This window comes from Ornithorhynchus anatinus, chromosome 9 (genome assembly GCF_004115215.2).
Source record: "Ornithorhynchus anatinus isolate Pmale09 chromosome 9, mOrnAna1.pri.v4, whole genome shotgun sequence".
In the NCBI taxonomy this organism is placed as follows: domain Eukaryota; kingdom Metazoa; phylum Chordata; class Mammalia; order Monotremata; family Ornithorhynchidae; genus Ornithorhynchus; species Ornithorhynchus anatinus.
The window spans coordinates 43,235,928-43,253,548 of NC_041736.1; the positions used below are offsets into that span (position 1 = coordinate 43,235,928).

The 17,621-nt window shown below is 39.6% G+C and overlaps 1 protein-coding gene across 3 annotated transcripts in view; it reads left to right on the forward strand.

Moving 5' to 3' along the window:
* KIF16B (kinesin family member 16B) overlaps nucleotides 1–17,621 on the forward strand; it is a 212,348-nt gene that overhangs the window by 183,311 nt on the left and 11,416 nt on the right. Inside the window, exon 27 of one of the 3 annotated variants that reach the window (XM_029072602.2) lies at nucleotides 9,365–9,458. The exons of the other annotated variants lie outside the window; for them this stretch is intronic. Within the exon in view, the coding sequence (XP_028928435.1) occupies nucleotides 9,365–9,373 (9 nt within the window). The 3' untranslated portion in view covers nucleotides 9,374–9,458. Of the gene's footprint in view, nucleotides 1–9,364; nucleotides 9,459–17,621 lie in introns of those variants that run through there. 3 annotated transcript variants of the gene reach the window in all.

Consider the following 17,621-nt stretch of genomic DNA (forward strand, 5'->3'; position numbering starts at 1 on the left):
ATGTGCCAGGCAACTGTACTAAGCGCTGAGTAGGTATAAAGTGATCAGGTTGGTCACAGCTTCTGTCCCACATAGGGTTCGCAGTCTTAATTTCCATTTTACAGATGGGGTAACTGAGGTACACAGAAGATAACTTGCTGAAGGTGACAGAGCAAACATGTGGCAGAGTCAGGATTAGAACCCAGGTCCTCCGACCCTCAGGCCCATGATCTTTAGCTTCCTTGCGGATGATCAGCCTGGTTCAGAAATACTCAGGTCACCCCTTTTGGGCAAGAGCATAAGAACAGAACTTTATTATCTTAGCATATGTACAGTTAGAAACAGAGGTCTTTTCAACCCCAGTCACACACAGATGAAATCTCGCTGTCAGCACTGTTTGCCTTCAAACACGAAGGGCGTGCACACACACACACACCACCTTCTGGTCTAGTGGAAAACTTTAATCGTTTTTAAGGAGATATATTTATTCAAGGGTTAGGGAACAGGTTGTGGGTGAGAATTACATGTTCATTAAAAACAGATGGTCTCAGTTCAAGATGAGGTTTTAAGAAGCTTGTTGTTATAAAAGCAGAATTCATTAACTAGAGATTTACAGGATTGCATCACCATTATTGTGTCATAAACTTTGGAAGAGGCAAAACAAGCATTTATTTTAGACTTGACTAGGCTCTATTTGAACCTTGTCATGTTAAATTCCATTTAAATTCTTAAGTCCTAAATAAAATACTAGATTTTGACAGTGGTGCTGTATTCATTTTTTCTGTGAATCCAGTAAACTTCATCAACTGTTAGGTGCAGTTTGCCACTGCTTCCGGGGGACTTGGGGAAACTAATCTCATTTTGCCAATTAGCTTTTTATCTATTGATCAAAAAATGAAGGTACAGCGTCTTCCACTAAATCGTTACTTTAAACTTCCATTCCCAGCTCCATCTTCTAATCAGTTCCCTTAAACCTTTACTCTGGTTGATGTACACATCAAACCCTTGCCAACTGTTGTAGTTACACTATAGAAATGAAGCTGCATTTTATTTTCCCAGCTGGAGAATTTCACCAAACTCAAAAGAAAAAAATAAAGATCGGGGTAGTTTCCCTAGCAATTGTTCTTAAGAATTTAAGATGAGAAAGGATGGGTGTGTCCAAAAGAATTTTAATGAGCAGTTTCCGTACTAGAAAATTCATCCAGCTCAATAATGTAGACTCTGCTTTATGGAAAAATAGTGCTGTATTTAAATAATAATGAGGGTATTTGTTAAGCGCTCCCTATGTGCCAAGCACTGTTCTAAGCCCTGGGGTGGATACAAGATAATCAGGTTGTCCCACTTGGAGCTCACAGTCTTAATCCCCATTTTATGGATGAGGTAACTGAGGCACAGAGAAGTGAAGTAACTTGCCCAAGGTCACACAGCTGACAAGTGGCAGAATCAAGATTAGAACCCACGACCTCTGACTCCCAAGCCTGTGCTCTTGCCACTAAGCCACACTGCTCATCTTGAATATGAGAGTATTGGAGTATTGCTATTATTCTGTTAATATACCAATATAATTATTTAAACTAAATTTGCTCATATGTAACTCTAGCCATTATTTACAAAACATCTGTTGTCTTTTTCCTACAAAGCTGCAAGTTCAAGTGGTTTCATGTTATTTTCTGAATTATAAGCGTTCAAGTACACATTTAATCTTTAGACTTTATTCACTGTCTTTGAAATGGTATATGTTGCGATCTACTATTTAATTGTTTAGTCCCGCTAAGCTATCCCTGGTTTTATTAACTAATTTTAATTTTGAGGTTTATATCTGCATATTTATATTTTCTCATTACTGTCTGATTATTTTTTCTGCAACAGCAATGTTTATGAAATGCATTATATACTTTATAGAAATGGACAGTAAAATTTTAAATTGGATCCATTTTACTTAATGTAAATCACTGCCTTTTAACACTGTGTTCTTTTGCTAGGATCATGTATAGTTTAGCTTCATTTTAATGTAAAGTGAATTCAAAATTCTTGGGTTAAAACATTGAGAAGAAAAATGTCATTTTGGTCCCCCAGTGAAAATATTCCTCTAAAATGACTGCATTTTATTTTAGATTAAATATACTATCCTCTATCAATAATCCATTTTGATTTCCAGATAAACTGAATATTGAGGTTAATATTACCCCATGTTATTTAATATTCCACATTATTTAATTGATATTCAGTTATCTAATGATAATGGACAGTTTAATGTACAGACTTCTTTATCTGAGAGAGATAGTATTAACAACTTGCATGAAGAGTTTGCATAGATTTGATCCAAATGGTAGTGGATAAGGATCTTAGATGATTAAGTATTATCCTATTCCTCAAAGCACCCTATTGTCACTTTGGGAGGTAGAACTGTGGGCTCTGTGGACCACTGATCTCACCCAGAAGTGACATTTCTTATGTTCCTATGCTCCCCGCCTTTGGGGGAGTACTGTTTAATGAGAAAGATGTGCTGAAACAAATTGGTCAAACAAGGGCTAAAAGGAATATAACTAGAAATAATTTATAAACACAAATGGATAAATAAATCAGATGACATGAGTGTATTTAAAGTGTTATGATAACTAAGGTAATGGGAAAAAAAAACTGCTAAGTAAGAGTTTGCCAGCTGCTGGAGAGCCTTAAAGCCAGTGGGGGAGATGTGGTTTTCTGTGACAAAGAATGGGGAGCCATTGGAGGTTTTTGAAGGAGAAATTGATGTGCTTCAGAAGCATTTGATAAATATAAGTGACCTTTAATGGAAGATGGAAGTAAGAGTGGAGAGGTAGTGAGGGAAGCCCAAGTAGAGGAAAGAGCAGATAAGTGAGTGATTACAGGGGAAGAACAGGTAGGACTGACTGAATGAGCGAGAGCCTGAATATGAGAGGGAAATGAGAGGAAAGCACCACAAAAATAACAGGCTCCAAGCTCACTGAGGATGCCAAGATAGTTGTCGGTAATGGGAAACATACCGTTTCTGGAGGTCTGAGAGGGAAGCAGCATGGTGTAGTGGCTGGAACACGGGCCTGGGAGTCAGAAGGTCAATGGTTCAGATCCCGGCTCTGCCACTTGTCTGCTGTGTGACCTTGAGCAAGTCCATTCACTTCCCTGTGCCTCAGTTCCCTCATCTGTAAAATGGGGATTGAGACTGTGAGCTCCACGTGGGACAGGGACTGTGTCTGATCCAATTTGCTGGTATCCACCGCAACACTGTACTAAGCGCTTAACAAATACCATTATTATTATTATGGAGGAAAAGGAATTCAGTTTGGGACATTAGTTTCAGGTTTTGGGGCAGGCATCCAGGTGGAGATATCCCGGAGGCAGGAGGAAATGTAGGTTTGTAGAGAAAATGAAAGGTCAGGGCTGGCCTTGTTGAGTTGGGAGTAAACTACATGGACTTGAGCATTGAATCCGAGTAAGCTAATGAGCTCCCAGAGGGATTGATTATAAGGGGGTAAGAAGAGAGGACCTCAGAAACACAGTTAATGAAAAGTTTCAGTTAACCGAGAGTCAGGGCCTTCCTGCAGAACTTCTCTCAGCAGGGAGCTCTGGGGAGGTTGTACAGAGGATTAACAAAATGGAAAAATTAGGATTAATGGCCTTAGAGAAGGCTGTTACCTTAGGAAAGACAACCAGGAGAGTTTATCGGTGGGATTCGAGAGCACACTGACTGGTTGAATCCTGCTTCTCCTGATTGAGTGAGGAACTTGATTATTCTAACCCTACAATAGAAGCTAAAGCTATTTCTAAAGGAAGGACTATTTGCTGATCAAATTAGCATAACACCTCACTGCTTTTCTACCCTGGCTGCCCAAGGATTGCCTGTAAGGATCCCTTCTCTCACCCCTTTCCACTCCTTTCTCCCAAAAGCTTATGCAGCAGGCTTTATGGAAGCAGCATGACCTAATGGAAAGAGCTTGGGCCTGGGAGTCAGAGGACCTGGGTTCTAATCCAAACTCTACCACTCATCTGCTGTGTGACCTGAGTGATTTATCTCTTCTGGGCTCCAGCTACCTCATCTGAAAAATGGGGATTCAGTCTTTGAGTCTCATGTGGGACATGAACTATGTTCAACCTCACGTTAGCTGGTATCTACCCCAGCCTCAGTACAGTGCCTAGCACATAGTAATCACTTAACAAATACTCTAAAAAGTGTGTATTGTTTAATTTTACTAGCCTCCTCTCTACCACAGGATAAGGTTCATAATTGCCATGCAGTTGCAAGAGATTTCCATCTGATAAAGTGCTGGAAAGGACAGCTTTTACATTACCAAATAAACTAGTTACAAGAAACACTGTTTCTCAGTCTTTCACCTTCAAAGTACACATGTGAATTTTAGTAATATTTTATTATTATTAAATACTCTAATTATGAAGCAAAGTGAGCATTGAGTATCTTCAAAATGTATCATTTTGAATAAAAGAAAAATATTTAGCACTAGTAATTGAGGGAATAAGAAGCCTGTGCCTGTTTGATGGCACAGAAAGAAGGAAACTCAGCCAGAAAGAGGGAGATAGTGAAAGGGGAGACAGTTTTAAGGATGAGTGAACCAGATGGTTTGCTGCGAAAATCTATCTGAATGGCCTCCTTTCAGGGACAGATTGGCTGATGGAAGACCCTGCAACCCAATGCTTCTCTGGCTTGGTTGAGGAGAGGCAGTTTAAGGAGCAGAACTATTACCCAAACTAGGAGTTTGCCTTCTTAAATTTACTCTTACCTCTCTCTCAAAGTGAATCCAGAAACACTCTCAGTTTTCTCAACTGTAAAATGGGGATCTAATACCTGTTCTCCTATTTAGACTGTGAGGCCCATGTGGGACAGAGACTCTGTCCAGCCTGGTTAACTTGAATCTATCCCAATGCTTAGAACAGTGTTTTACACATAGTAAGTTCTTATAACTACCATAAAAAAATAGCAACCTTGTCTCCCAAAGACAGCCCCAGTTCTGGGGAAGGTCGTCTTGAGGCTTCCAAAAGGCAGAATAACCACTCTGAGAAGAGAGATGGCAAGGTAAAGAAAAGGAGAAAGAGAACGGGTAGGAGGGGAGAGGGAAGAGGGAGAGAAAGAGAGAGAGAGAGGTCATGTATAAGCATTGTAGGAGAGAGACGAGAGAGGCAGAAGGTTGAGGAGAAAGAGATGCCGCGGGCACAGTGGTTGTGGACATCATGTCCTGCCGGGAGCAATACCTTGGCCTGGTGAATACTAATCCTTGAACCCTTCTTGTGACTGCTAAGAGGGTGCCCTGTGATTCAGAATACGCTAAAGACTCGAAGCAAATCACCTATTAAGGAAATACTGTGCACAATGAAATGAGTAATAGCCATTGCTGTTCTCAGCCAGTTGCACTGCTCTGAGGAGAAAGAAAATTGCACTTGCTATTTGTGAGCAGAAAAAAATTTGAGAAGAACCTACATACTGCAGCAGTCTCCATATCCAAACTATAATTTGGGGTGGGGAAAAAATGAGAACCCCAGATTTTTGTCAAATACAGCAAAGATTTAGAAGGATTTCTTTCTGAACCTACAAAAACTGCAGCTTTGATTACTCATCCTGTATTACAGGGATAATGAAATGGAAACTCTAGGCTTTAGCAGTAAACACTCTATAAACAGTCTATAAATTTTCTCTACATCAGAAGTCTGCAGCCATGTAAAATTCAGCAGTTTACTGTGTTATTTTCAGATCCATCTTTTCCTAATTGAATCAACAGTGATTAAATCAGCCAAGAATTCTGTTGATTTAAGTTAATTAACAGAAGTTTGTTAGGTAGACTGTAAGCTCGTTATGGACAGAGAATGTCTGCTAATTCTGTTGTACTGTCCCAAGCACTTAGTACAGTGCTCTGCACATAATAAACGTTCAGTAAATATCAGTGGTTGAAGAAGTAGAAATAGGGATTATTTATCCACTCAGATGACAAATAACTTGTGGTTAAGGGTACTTGTCTTAATAAGTCTGTTTTCAGGCATGTATTTTTCAAAGCAAAATTATATGTTATCATTGCCAAATAATACATCTTAAACAGATATCTTTCTGATGTCAGCCACTAACATTGATTCTCTATTAGTTAGAGAAGCAGTGTGGCTCAGTGGAAAGAGCCCGGGCTTGGGAGTCACAGGTGATGGGTTCGAATCTCGACTCTGTCACCTGTCAGCTGTGTGACTGTGGGCAAGTCACTTAACTTCTTGGTGCCTCAGTTCCCTCATCTGTAAAAATGGGGATGAAGACTGTGAGCCTCACGTGGGACAACCTGATGACCCTGTATCTACCCCAGCACTTAGAACAGTGCTCTGCACCTAGTAAGCGCTTAACAAATACCAACATTTTTTTTCTACCACTTGATAGACTCTAACACTTCTTTTGGGGTAAGTGAAGGTAGTCAGTCAGTCAGTCTTATTTTTTCAGCACTTATTATGGACAGAGCACTCTACTAAGCACTTGGGAGATTACAATATAGCAATGGACAGACAAATTCCCCACCCATAATGAGCTTACAGTCTAGAGGGAAATCCATAGCTAAATGAGGCATGTTATACACATGGCCTTCTGGTTAACTGTTTGCCCCAGAGCAATTTAGCCAACCACAGCAAGAAAGCGAGAGAAGTAAGTGAGCCATCTAAGACCCAGCCTCATCTGCCTCCCTACTGGCTTCAAGGTGAAGGAAGGGCCTGCTGTTGCCAGTGCTGCTGTTTCTGGGTTCTGCTCTGTGGGGCTTTTGGGGGATCACCCTGATGGCAGTTTACCTATTCCGGAACCCCCCTAAAATCAGCCCCGGGGAGCAGCAGTGCCTTCTGCCTGGAGCAGGAGCTGTGCAGCCAGGAGAAATGACAGAGTGGCAGTCTCAGCTGTGGATATATCTGTCTGTCTGACTTTCTCTCATTCCTGCTCTCTTTTTCTCTCTCTGACAACTGACTCTCCTTTTTGAGGAAGCTCTTTTGAGTGAGCTTGTGGTGTACACTGTGTGGGTGAGTGGGAGTGTATGTGAGGAAGTGTGTTGGATCTCTCTATCATTCCCATTCTTGCCTTCCTCACTCTTCTATTCTTGGACCATCACCCCTACCCCAGTTTGCATTGTTGCATGCTTGTTTGGCATTTAAAATGTGCAGGCCATTTTACTAAGCACTGGAAAAAGATATAAAAATGTCTATCCAGATTGGTCATTGGCCTAAGATGGGTTTACAGTCTGGGAGTGGGGAGAAGGGTGATGAGTAAAACACCAAGAAGACTAACAGGGGAGATAAATATAAAATAACAGTTTGTCAAGAACTCCAACAGGATAGCAGCATCCCACTGCTGATTGGAAATATCCTCTGGCACCTCATCACTCTAGGTAGAGCTATTCCTGGCCCAATCTCAAGATCGCAGTAAACTATTGTCCTTCATCCCCCTCCTCAGCAGCAGGAGCCAGAATTCTGAGCCATGCTAACAGGAACATGGAGAACGGGTAGACCCATGATCAAGAGTTCCCTCCAGCAGTCTGACTCGGTGGCAAAGGGCGCAGACCGCTTTAATCTTTCAATTGCCTTCTTTCAGATAGTTCTGTTTTCTATTTTATTCTATTTAGTTATGTTTATTGGTTGCGGTTACTTCACTAAGAATTGGGAATTAGTTTTTAAAAGGTGGGCTGCTTACGCGGTCCATCCGAAGGAACTCGTGGTCAAATCCAAGTGGAGGCCGAAATACTCCAAAGACCAGTTTCCCCCATTGCCTAGTTCCTTGTAATTCTTTGAGGTCTTTGTTTAGATTGCTCAACTTTTGGCAAAGTCCACTTCATTTCAGTTTTCGAGGTTAAGAGCCTAGCAATAAAGATGTTTTCTCCTCAGTGGGCTTTCACCTTAAACTCACTAGGTAAACCTCAAACCTCAGGAAAGATAACTTGTTCACCCTTTTCATGTATGTTACTGTAGAAACTGTTTCTTGCCATTTTCGTTAGAGGTATCTGTTTCCTTCTTTCCTGTCTATGCTACATGCTGCTTAACTTCTTTGTGAAGGAGAAGAATGAATTATGATCTTTTATCCATTAGTCATTAAAGGGTGAGGTAGCATCTTGTTAGCCACTGGCAATCTTGCAAGTGCAACATGTGGAGATAAAAGGGAGAGCAAAGACAGAAGAAAGTACTTTGGTTTCCTTTGAAAGCTTTTCTCATATTCTCTCTTCATAGGCATATTTTTTTTTTCCTGCTAGATTGATTCCTCCTTTGGAACCCAATGACCCTTTATGCTAATTTCATTTTAAAAATAAAGTTGGACTCAATTTCTAGCAACCCAAAGTAGAGTTTCTTAATATTATATGGCATAAAGGAATCTTAGAGAAAATATAATCTTATGATGCTGCAAGTCTGATGTTTGAGGAATTGGAAGCCATAATGGATTTATTAAAGCTCAGTGAGTGTGGCTGAAAGAAATTATCTAGACTTGATAAAGGAAATGGCATCATTCTTCAACCATTCCTAAAACTGAGATTGACAAAGGTTACAATCTATTCCGTATGTTCTCTCACCCTTCTAATCTAGGCTTGCTATTGCTTTGCTACTCTCCGAAAGAGAGGAACGAGGAACTGGCACATGGCTAACTCTCTTACTGACAACTCAATTACGTATATCCACTGTCCCTGCCAGGTGGCTCCAGAGCGGCTTACTGGCATCTCCATCCGACCATTAGCCGCATACTCAACCTGTATTCCTTCAAGGGCTAATAGGTGCCAGCGCCCTCTCCAAATGTGCCCGGCCTCTGCCCACAGAGCCCAGCACCAGCCCGCACCCTGTTTCTGCCCTTGTCTTCTATTCATCCAGACTCACTCCCTTTGGTGGAAAGGCCTATATTTTTTTCCTCCTTCAAACAGTCTTCCCGCATTCCATTTCTGCCTCTTCATTATGTCTCCATTTTATATTAAAATTAAAATTATAATTACAAATTATCTTCTCTACATTTTCCCTTTTCTTTTTCTTCTATGGTATCAGTTATGTTCAAAATTTGAAGATTTTGCCTGTGTAAAAAATTGTTTTACCAAATCCAAAGGTTAAGATCAATGCAGTAGAGTTTAGTACTCTTTTCTTAACTTGCATATTTAGCATGAGAAGTATTCATCCATTTTTAGACATTTTTATTTCTGTCTCCACCAATTGAACATAAATTAGCTGAAATGTGCATCTCTTCAAGGATATGATTTATAGTTAAGACAACCAAAAAATACTGAGAATTCAAGATTTGTCCTAATTTGATTTTTAATTGAGATCACCTGCTTCATATTATTTTTAAGTAAAATCAAGAAGCTTATTTTGAAATCAAGGAATCATTTGCTAATCAAAGTTGATAAAAGTGATGGAGTGCTTTCGTTATATTTTTCAGGGTCCATAGGATTTTAGCAGTCTGAGATTATTCAAGAGCTCAGTCCAGTTAAAAGTGCTTGCTACAGACTGTGGGCTTGACTTCAGAGGGTCATTTCATATCAGTTATGCTTTCTCAAGGATTCTGAAGAATGCTGTTTGCTGCTTGGTTTATTTTGGGGTCTTCAGATAAACACATGAAAAGTGTCCATATATTCCATTATCATCCTGATTCCAGAGAACCCCCTAATTTAGTTGAAATGTTCTAGTAAAAATGCTGTGATGACATTAATGTGCCTTATTGTTGAGCTTCTCCATCTGTTCACAACAAAATGTGTTTATTTCTTTGAAACACAATGACATCGGCTTAGTAATTGAATAGACTTTCTGCTTCTGGTCAGCTGACCACCTTACATCATCCCAACGCCTTCAAGAGTAAATAACTCTTGGACTGCCTTATAAACTGTCTGCTTAAGTAGTATTTCCCTCCATCAGTCAAGTTTCAGGTAAACATTTATTCTAAATTTCATTATCTTCAGACTGTAACTCACTGAAAATGTGAAAAAGGCCTAGTAATTGAAATGCCATTTGATTTTTCTCTGCCATTTAGTTTAACTTGGTTGGCATGAAAATTCAACAGACTACTATGCCTAATCACCCCTTTGATAACTTGGATTCTCTTTTCTAAATTGAGGCTTCAAATTTCAATGACAGGACCGACCCCTTTCAAGCTGAAGTATTTTGGCTTCCAATATTCTAAGCATTCATTTTTGTCAAGCTCTGCTTGCATTTAGAACTGAAGACAGAATGAAGGTTTGATGTCATCCTAGACTGAGTACTCCAGTTTGGTTTATTACAAAATGTCTTTGTAAATGTGAAAATTACAAAATGTGAAGCAGCGTGGCTTAGTGGAAAGAGCACGGGCTTAGGACTCAGAGGTCATGGTTTCTAATCCCAGCTCTGCCACTTGTCAACTGTGTGACTTTGGACAAGTCACTTAACTTCTCTGTGCCTCAGTTACCGCATCTGTAAAATGGGGATTAAGACTGTGAGCTCCACATGGGACAACCTGATAATCCTGTATCTACCCCAGTGCTTAGAACAGTGCTTTGCACATAATAAGGGCTTAACAAATACCATCATTATTATTATAATTACAAAATGTCTTATTCTTTTGGGTGCTCTCTTTGGGGAGAGAGAAGTAGAGGCTTTCAGGCTTATGAACCTAGGAAATGACAAAGAATATGTGTCAATTCACAAGACTCCATACTTTTCATTATTCTTCAGGGTTAACACTTATCGGTATATTTATAGGTAGATAGAGCTGCCCTTTGAGTTCAAAGATTATGTTACTGAGAGTGAGATTTCATCAGTGAGTGCAGATGTGGTTGTCATAGCCAAAGTGTGATTGATCATCCTTTCTGCATCCTGGGCATGTAAAATTGCATTTGTTGCCCATCGTGATTGGTTCTGTATTCATTCCTTCCTCTTTGTGCTATGACCTTTCCCAAAGCCTCTTGCTCTAAGTCAGTTGTGCCATTTCTCATTGCATCATACTCACCTGACTCATCTTCTGCAGCTGCCTCCCATCTACCCACTGCTCTGCTCTGCCACAAGGTTGCGGGTTGTTTTGCTTCGTGGGTCTTGAAATCATTTCTTCTGTTCACCTTTGCTACAATTCCTCTGTTCCAGCTCACCACAGAATAGCTGTTTGGATATCCTGCTTTCATCTATTTTCCTTGTTTTCTGATTGCATTTAATAATAATGCTTGGAGTAGTAAGCACTTATTGTCTGCCAAGCACTGTACTAATTTCAAGGTAGATGCAGGATATGGAATCGGACACAGTCCCTGTCCCACGTCATTCTCACAGCCTAATGGGAAGAGAGAACAGGCATTTACTTTCCATTGACTTCTGGATATCACTGTTTGAGGCCCTTTCTTGTCCTTAGTTGTATTTGTTGAGTGCAGAGCACTGTACTAAGTGCTTGGGAGAGTATAGCATATAAGAGAGTTGGTAGACTTGTACCCTACCCATAAGGAGCTCAGTGGTAAGTTTTGCACTAGCAGCAGTATTGGAACTGCTCTAGAAATCAAATATGGCATCTACACTTTTATTATATTCCATAGTGTAGTGCATTTGGGAAATAGAAAAGAAAATACAAAGGAAAAGTTGAGACACACAAACCATTCGGTTACTGATCTAAAACTTGGACTCCTCTTCTGGAACGCAAAGCCAATGTTGAGCCTCTGTTGCCAGAAGAGACTCTACCAAGGGCAAATTCCTAGTTTCAGTACCCAGTCTAAGGTCAAACAGTGAAAGAGAAAAGAAACATTTTTCTCCAGTCAGACTCCGTTATACCAAGTTATCCATACACCTTGTTAGCTCTTAACTTGACCGCTATTTAAGTTTGAGATATTTGGCATTCCAGTAATTAATCAATAACCACTTCCTGATCTCTGGCTTCAGAAAACACATCACATTAAGTTTCTCCTTAGTTCTGATTCTTTTGATTAGAGTTAAAAGTACATATGGGCCAAGAAGTGACAGCCAGTCGAGAAGCAGTGTGGCCTAGTGGACAGAAGATGGGCTTGGGTGTCAGAAGGACCTGACTTTCAATCCTGGCTCTGTCATATGTTGTTGTGTGACCTTGGGCAAATCACTTAACTTCTCTGTACCTCAGTTCCCAAACTGTAATATGGGGATTGATTCTGTGAGCCCCATGGGGGACGTGGACCAAGTCCAACCTGAATAGCTTTAATCTACCCCGGCATTTAGTACGGTGCCTAGAACAAAGTCAAGCATTTAAATGACATATGAAAAAAAATCCAATAAGAATTTATTTATAAACCTGATGTTCTCAAATTGGTCACTTTGGATAGTCATATCTCAAAACGTTATAAAAAATATCTAAAGCTTCTCAAAGTAAAGTTTTAAAGTAGATTCTTAATTTCAGATTTAGCTCTTATTTTGGAAAGTACTGTAAGAATCCTCCTTCTCATAAAGGAACTCTTGTAGGTAATGGGTGTGTTCTTACCCGATTTAATATAACTGAACAGAGAAGGTCAGAAACTGTGCTGCTGTTCTTCCATGAATAATATATTTCCTATGAAAGAAAAGAAAAATTGGTTGAATCCTTCAACCCTTGCCATCCATGTGCTGATATTAAAAGAGTCTAAAAAGAGAAATGTACCTATAACACTCATGTTGATTTGAAGCACAAATTGGCCTATTTTAACTTCATTTGCTGTATCACCTGTTTGTAATAAGCTTCATTTTCTTGCCATCATTCAAAATGGTTTTCTCCAGAACTGATAAGTTCAGAAGTTAAATTCAGAAGTTATGTACCTGTAGGGCTGTCAGATGATGCCTTGCTGGGTTCTGGACCCAAGAACATCAATAAACAGAGAGCGTTGGACCAAGGATATGCAATGCTTCTCTTCCTCCCACTCCCCCATCCCCCATGCTGCCCTTTTTCAGAGTGAGCTCATCAGTCATCCTCCCATTTTTTGATTTCACCAAAGGAAGCTGAGGGTGATGGATGTCAAATTCTCTGGTAGCTATTTGCCAAGGCCACTGCTGCAGATGACGGGCTGTCACTTCTGGCTCAGGGATGCGTGGTAAACTCAATTCCTTTGTTGTCGTCTGTGAATGGATTTTGACAGGACTTGTTTTGACTTGTGCTCTGGAGAAGAGATTGATTTCCTTCACTTGCCAGGTTTGTTTTGATCTTTTTAATATGGCTTACTTCATTTTTTTTTTTTTTTACCTTCAAAGGCAGATTCACTGAGATAAAGCAACTTTAAATCATGGACAGTCTGTCAGCCTAGGATATGATTATCACTGAAACTACTTAAAGCCCCAAACCTGAGCTTAAAATGGGAAAAAAAAAATCACAAGAAATTAGGTGTCACGTGGTTGTTAAATGCGTGTCATATATAAAACTTTAAAAACTAGCTGGGTTTTTTTGCAGCAAGTGAAATTGGCTGAGTGTATTAAATTTATGAATTCTATTGATGCTACATTATAATAATTCAACACAATGTGCCCATGTCATTTAACTCATAAAGAAGGCTCTCTGAATAGCTGTAATGAATAAATCTGATTCTGTAATCATAGAATACCTTGAAGAATTTTAACCAGGAGCTCTCAGAATACTCTATAATATCAAAAATACATCTTTTAAATTATAGCTATTTAATTCAAGGACTTATTTTAAAACTTGTGGTAAAGTACCTCTTAGAGGAGCGGTACCCGTGAGATAGAATTCTGTGCTGTAAATATAAGAAATTTTGAAAAGTGGCTCAACCAAGGAGGCCTCGGGCTTTCATTTATGGCTGTGCATGAATAATCTTCTAAGTCGATTTCCCATAGTCAGAATGCTTATGTAGGGAGTTATGCCATAGCACATGTTTTCATTTTGTGATTTGACTAGAATATTATTGGGGAATTGGAGAACATCCGTCCAGTGACATAAGCTTGCTTGGATATGGCAGGCTGTGGTGTAGGAAGAAACAGTTTGTGCACAGGCTTGGGGCATCAGATGCAGGTTGTACTACAGCTAGAGTTTTCCTTTGAGTGGTTTTTTGCACGAATGTTACCCCCTTACAAGAGTTCGGGGTGCCTCTGTTTTGGGTATGCTTATCTCCATCCTACAGCCCCTTCCAATTTTTTTTCTCTAAATCTACCATTCTGTTTAAACATTCTTCTCTGGAGGATTTTAGATAGCTGATATAATTACATCTGGGTTGGTCTACATGAATTTACCCAGTTCTTTTCTCTCCTCCCAAAAAAAGGGCCCCAGAACTTTGAATTTCAGTTATTCAATTGAATAATTCAATTGAACAATTGGTTCGGTGGACTGCTGATACTAACCTTCTGATCAGGAGACTTAGCCATCCTCATCAAAACTGGGGTCACCCTGTTTGGTGACAGGGATTGAGTTGCCTCTAAAGACCTCCATCCACTTCCCTTGTAGTCGCCCAGGTTTTTTCTCACCTGCCAATTTTTGTTGTTGACCATTGACAGTAATTAAGTATCTACTAGATACATTCCTTTGTGCATTAACAAATGGTTTGACGTGATTTCACTAAAGGGCCTGAGATTATTCAGTAGAAAGGGTTTGGGTTATGTAGCTCATTGACAGGTCGTCAAGAGATCCAGTAGGCAATGTCCACCCAGGTAGCACTGACAAAAGCAATACAGACAGTCTTGACCCAGCGCCCTCATTTTCTAGGGCAAACTGGTAGTCCCCATACTGCTCTAAAAGCCACAAGACTAAGATCGAGGGTGAGCCTCATGTGGGAAAGGGGCTGTGTCCAACCTGATTGACTTGTATCTACCTCACTGCTTAGAATAGTATGTAGGACATAATAAGTGCTTAATAAGTATGATAATAATAACTATTATTATTATTATGGGCAGGTAGCTTTAAGTGGACCAATTAGGATGTGTGGGTCATCTCTGTACTCAATCACCTTGCCTCCTCCTGATTCTCTACTGTAACCCGTCACTTCCCTCCTCTTATAGCAGCCTACTCACTGTACCTCAGTCCTGTCTATATCACTGCTGACCCTTCACCCATGAGAAGCGGGGTGGTGCAGTGGACAGAGCCCGGGCCTAGGAGTCAGAAGATCATAGGTTCTAGTCTCAGCTCTGTCATTTGTTTGTTGTGTGACCTTGGGCAAGTCACCTCACTTCTCTGTGTCTCAGTTCCCTCATCTGTAGAATGGAGATTGAGACTGTGAGCCCCACGTGGGACAGGGACTGTGTCCAACCCAATTTGCTTGTATCCACCCCAGTGCTTAGTACAGTGCCTGGCATGTAGTAAGTGCTTAACAAATACCATTATTATTATGTTCTGCATCTGGCATGGAACTCCCTCTACCTTCATATCAGACAGATGATCACTTATCTCACCTTCAGAACCTTATTTAAAATTACATCCCCTCCATCCTTCCCCAGTAAGCCCCAATTTCCCCTTCTCTATTAAGGATCACCCTTGCAATTGGATTTGTACCTTTTATTCACCCCACCTTCAGACTCTCAGCACTTATACACATATCTACAATTTATTTTATTGTCTGTCTCCCTCTCTAGACTGTAAGCTCCTTATGGGCATGTATTATGTCTATCAAATCTGATATATTGTACTCTTCCAAGCACTTATAATACTGTTCTAAACACAGAAAGTGCTCAATTACATGCGATTTGTTGTTTACACCTCTTATTATAGGACAACCACGTCATTTCTGTATGACAGATTATACTCTTTTAGCATTAGGGTATAGAAAGGAAGTAAAGGGCAAGAAAAGGAATTGTAAGCATTGAAAAAACTGTGTAGGCTTTTGTGAATTTATCTTCATGACTGGATTAAGAGATCAGGAGCGGAGCAGGCTACCCAAAAGGCATTGGGACTTTGCTGTATTTGGAAAAGAAAGGTCAAGCCTTTGAATTAAAGAATATTTGTTTGCAACTCAGCCTGTGAAGTTCCAACTTTTGTTAGCTTTTCTGGTAACATTTAGAAAGACCTCATGCTTCCATCTTTGTTTGAAGAATGATGCTTTCTGTATCTTCAAAAATCTATCAGTCAGGGATGAGTTTTATAACAGCAGAAAGGAAAATGAAAAATCTAATTCTTCTTAGGCTGATTCCTGCCTTTAGGCTGTCACCATGTCTAATAACTTATGAGGATAGTGAAGGCCATTGCGCTGCATTCTGTGTTAATATGTCACAACTGAAAGGATGATAAGGCTTCATTTCATTTTCAAAGGGTATTTCCATTTCAATAATTTCAATAACTTTAAATTGCATTATGGATTTATGTTAACTTTTGTAAAATGAAGAGGTTCCCAAAACAATGAAGTAGCATAGGAGATCATTAGAAGACCTTGCTGAGTTGATATACTGCAAATCAAGTAATCACTAGCCTACAATTAAAGGTGTGAACCCTATTAAGATAATCAGATTTAATTTCCTGAAAATGGTTCCAGTGTAAGCACTCCACTAATTAAAACAGAGAGAAAGGAGGAGGAAATGGGAGTTTTCAAAGGTTTCTAAACTTTTGATCAAAGACATTTGAAATTTAGGATAAAGGAAGAGAACATAAATAGATCTAGGCAACGTGTTGGATGGGGAAAAAATGTTTTAAAATCTGCATCTTTCCAAAGAGAGTAGAGAGAGAGGTTGAATCACAGGATAGCTCTGTCACATTTTGCGTGTGATGTTTATTTAACTGGAATTTATGCTTGACAATAAAACGTGGCGTTTTCCATCTTTCAGTAAATTCTTGTATGTTAAGAACAGGCTGTTTGAAAATACATTGTCACTATCCCAAGAGAGTAGTGAGGAGTGTCGTAGGGGAAGGGAACGTGACTAGACTTCCCTTCTGTTTGTTGGCTAGAATCCACAGTTGATTTCTAGGACCATGTTGACAGCCAGTCTTTTTGGACAGTAAGATTATGGTTGGATATAATGTCTTGGTTAGTTAATGGCATGAATTTTTTCTCCTGTCTTTTCTTTTCCTCTTTCTCCTCAGCACCCCTCCCTTGCCAAAGTTGGGCATTTGGCAACAGATAGAGACAATTCCTACCCAACAATGGGCTCACAGTATAGAAGGGGGAGAAGACAGACAACAAAACAAGTAGACGGGCATCAATACCATCAAAATAGAAAAATAGAATTATTGATATATACACATCATTATAAATATATACACATCACCTGCCTACAGACTCAGAATATTGAACTTTCACTGTAGATTAAGCATGTTTCTCAGTGTGTTTTCAAATGCATGAGACATTACTTTAAAAAATTGCCATAATGAAGACATGTATAGTTTTTCATTCCGATACAGGATATTGATCGAGGTACCAAGCAAAAGATCTAAAATATTTGACTAAATGCTCACTGAATTGCTTTTTCTTGCTGCAGGCAGTTTGCATTCTATAAAACTCATTAACCCAGCAAACAGACCATTTTAGTTTGTTTCAAACCAGAAGATTAATAATGTGTGTGTGTGTGTGTGTGTGTGTGTGTGTGTGTGTATAAGAATATGTTTGTGTATTTAAGAGTGTTTTCTTTGGCAGAACACCCAAATTCAAGTTTGAGGTTTCACTGTCTAACAAGCCATATCTACATAGAGCAGAGGTGTTAGAAAATATAATTTCTATCCCAGGTTTGTACAGGTCAAGCTCAGTACTTAGCATCTAATTATAGTTAGGGATGATTGACTGCCCAAACATTTTGATGAAAGAAAAATGATTTGAAAATATGTGAAG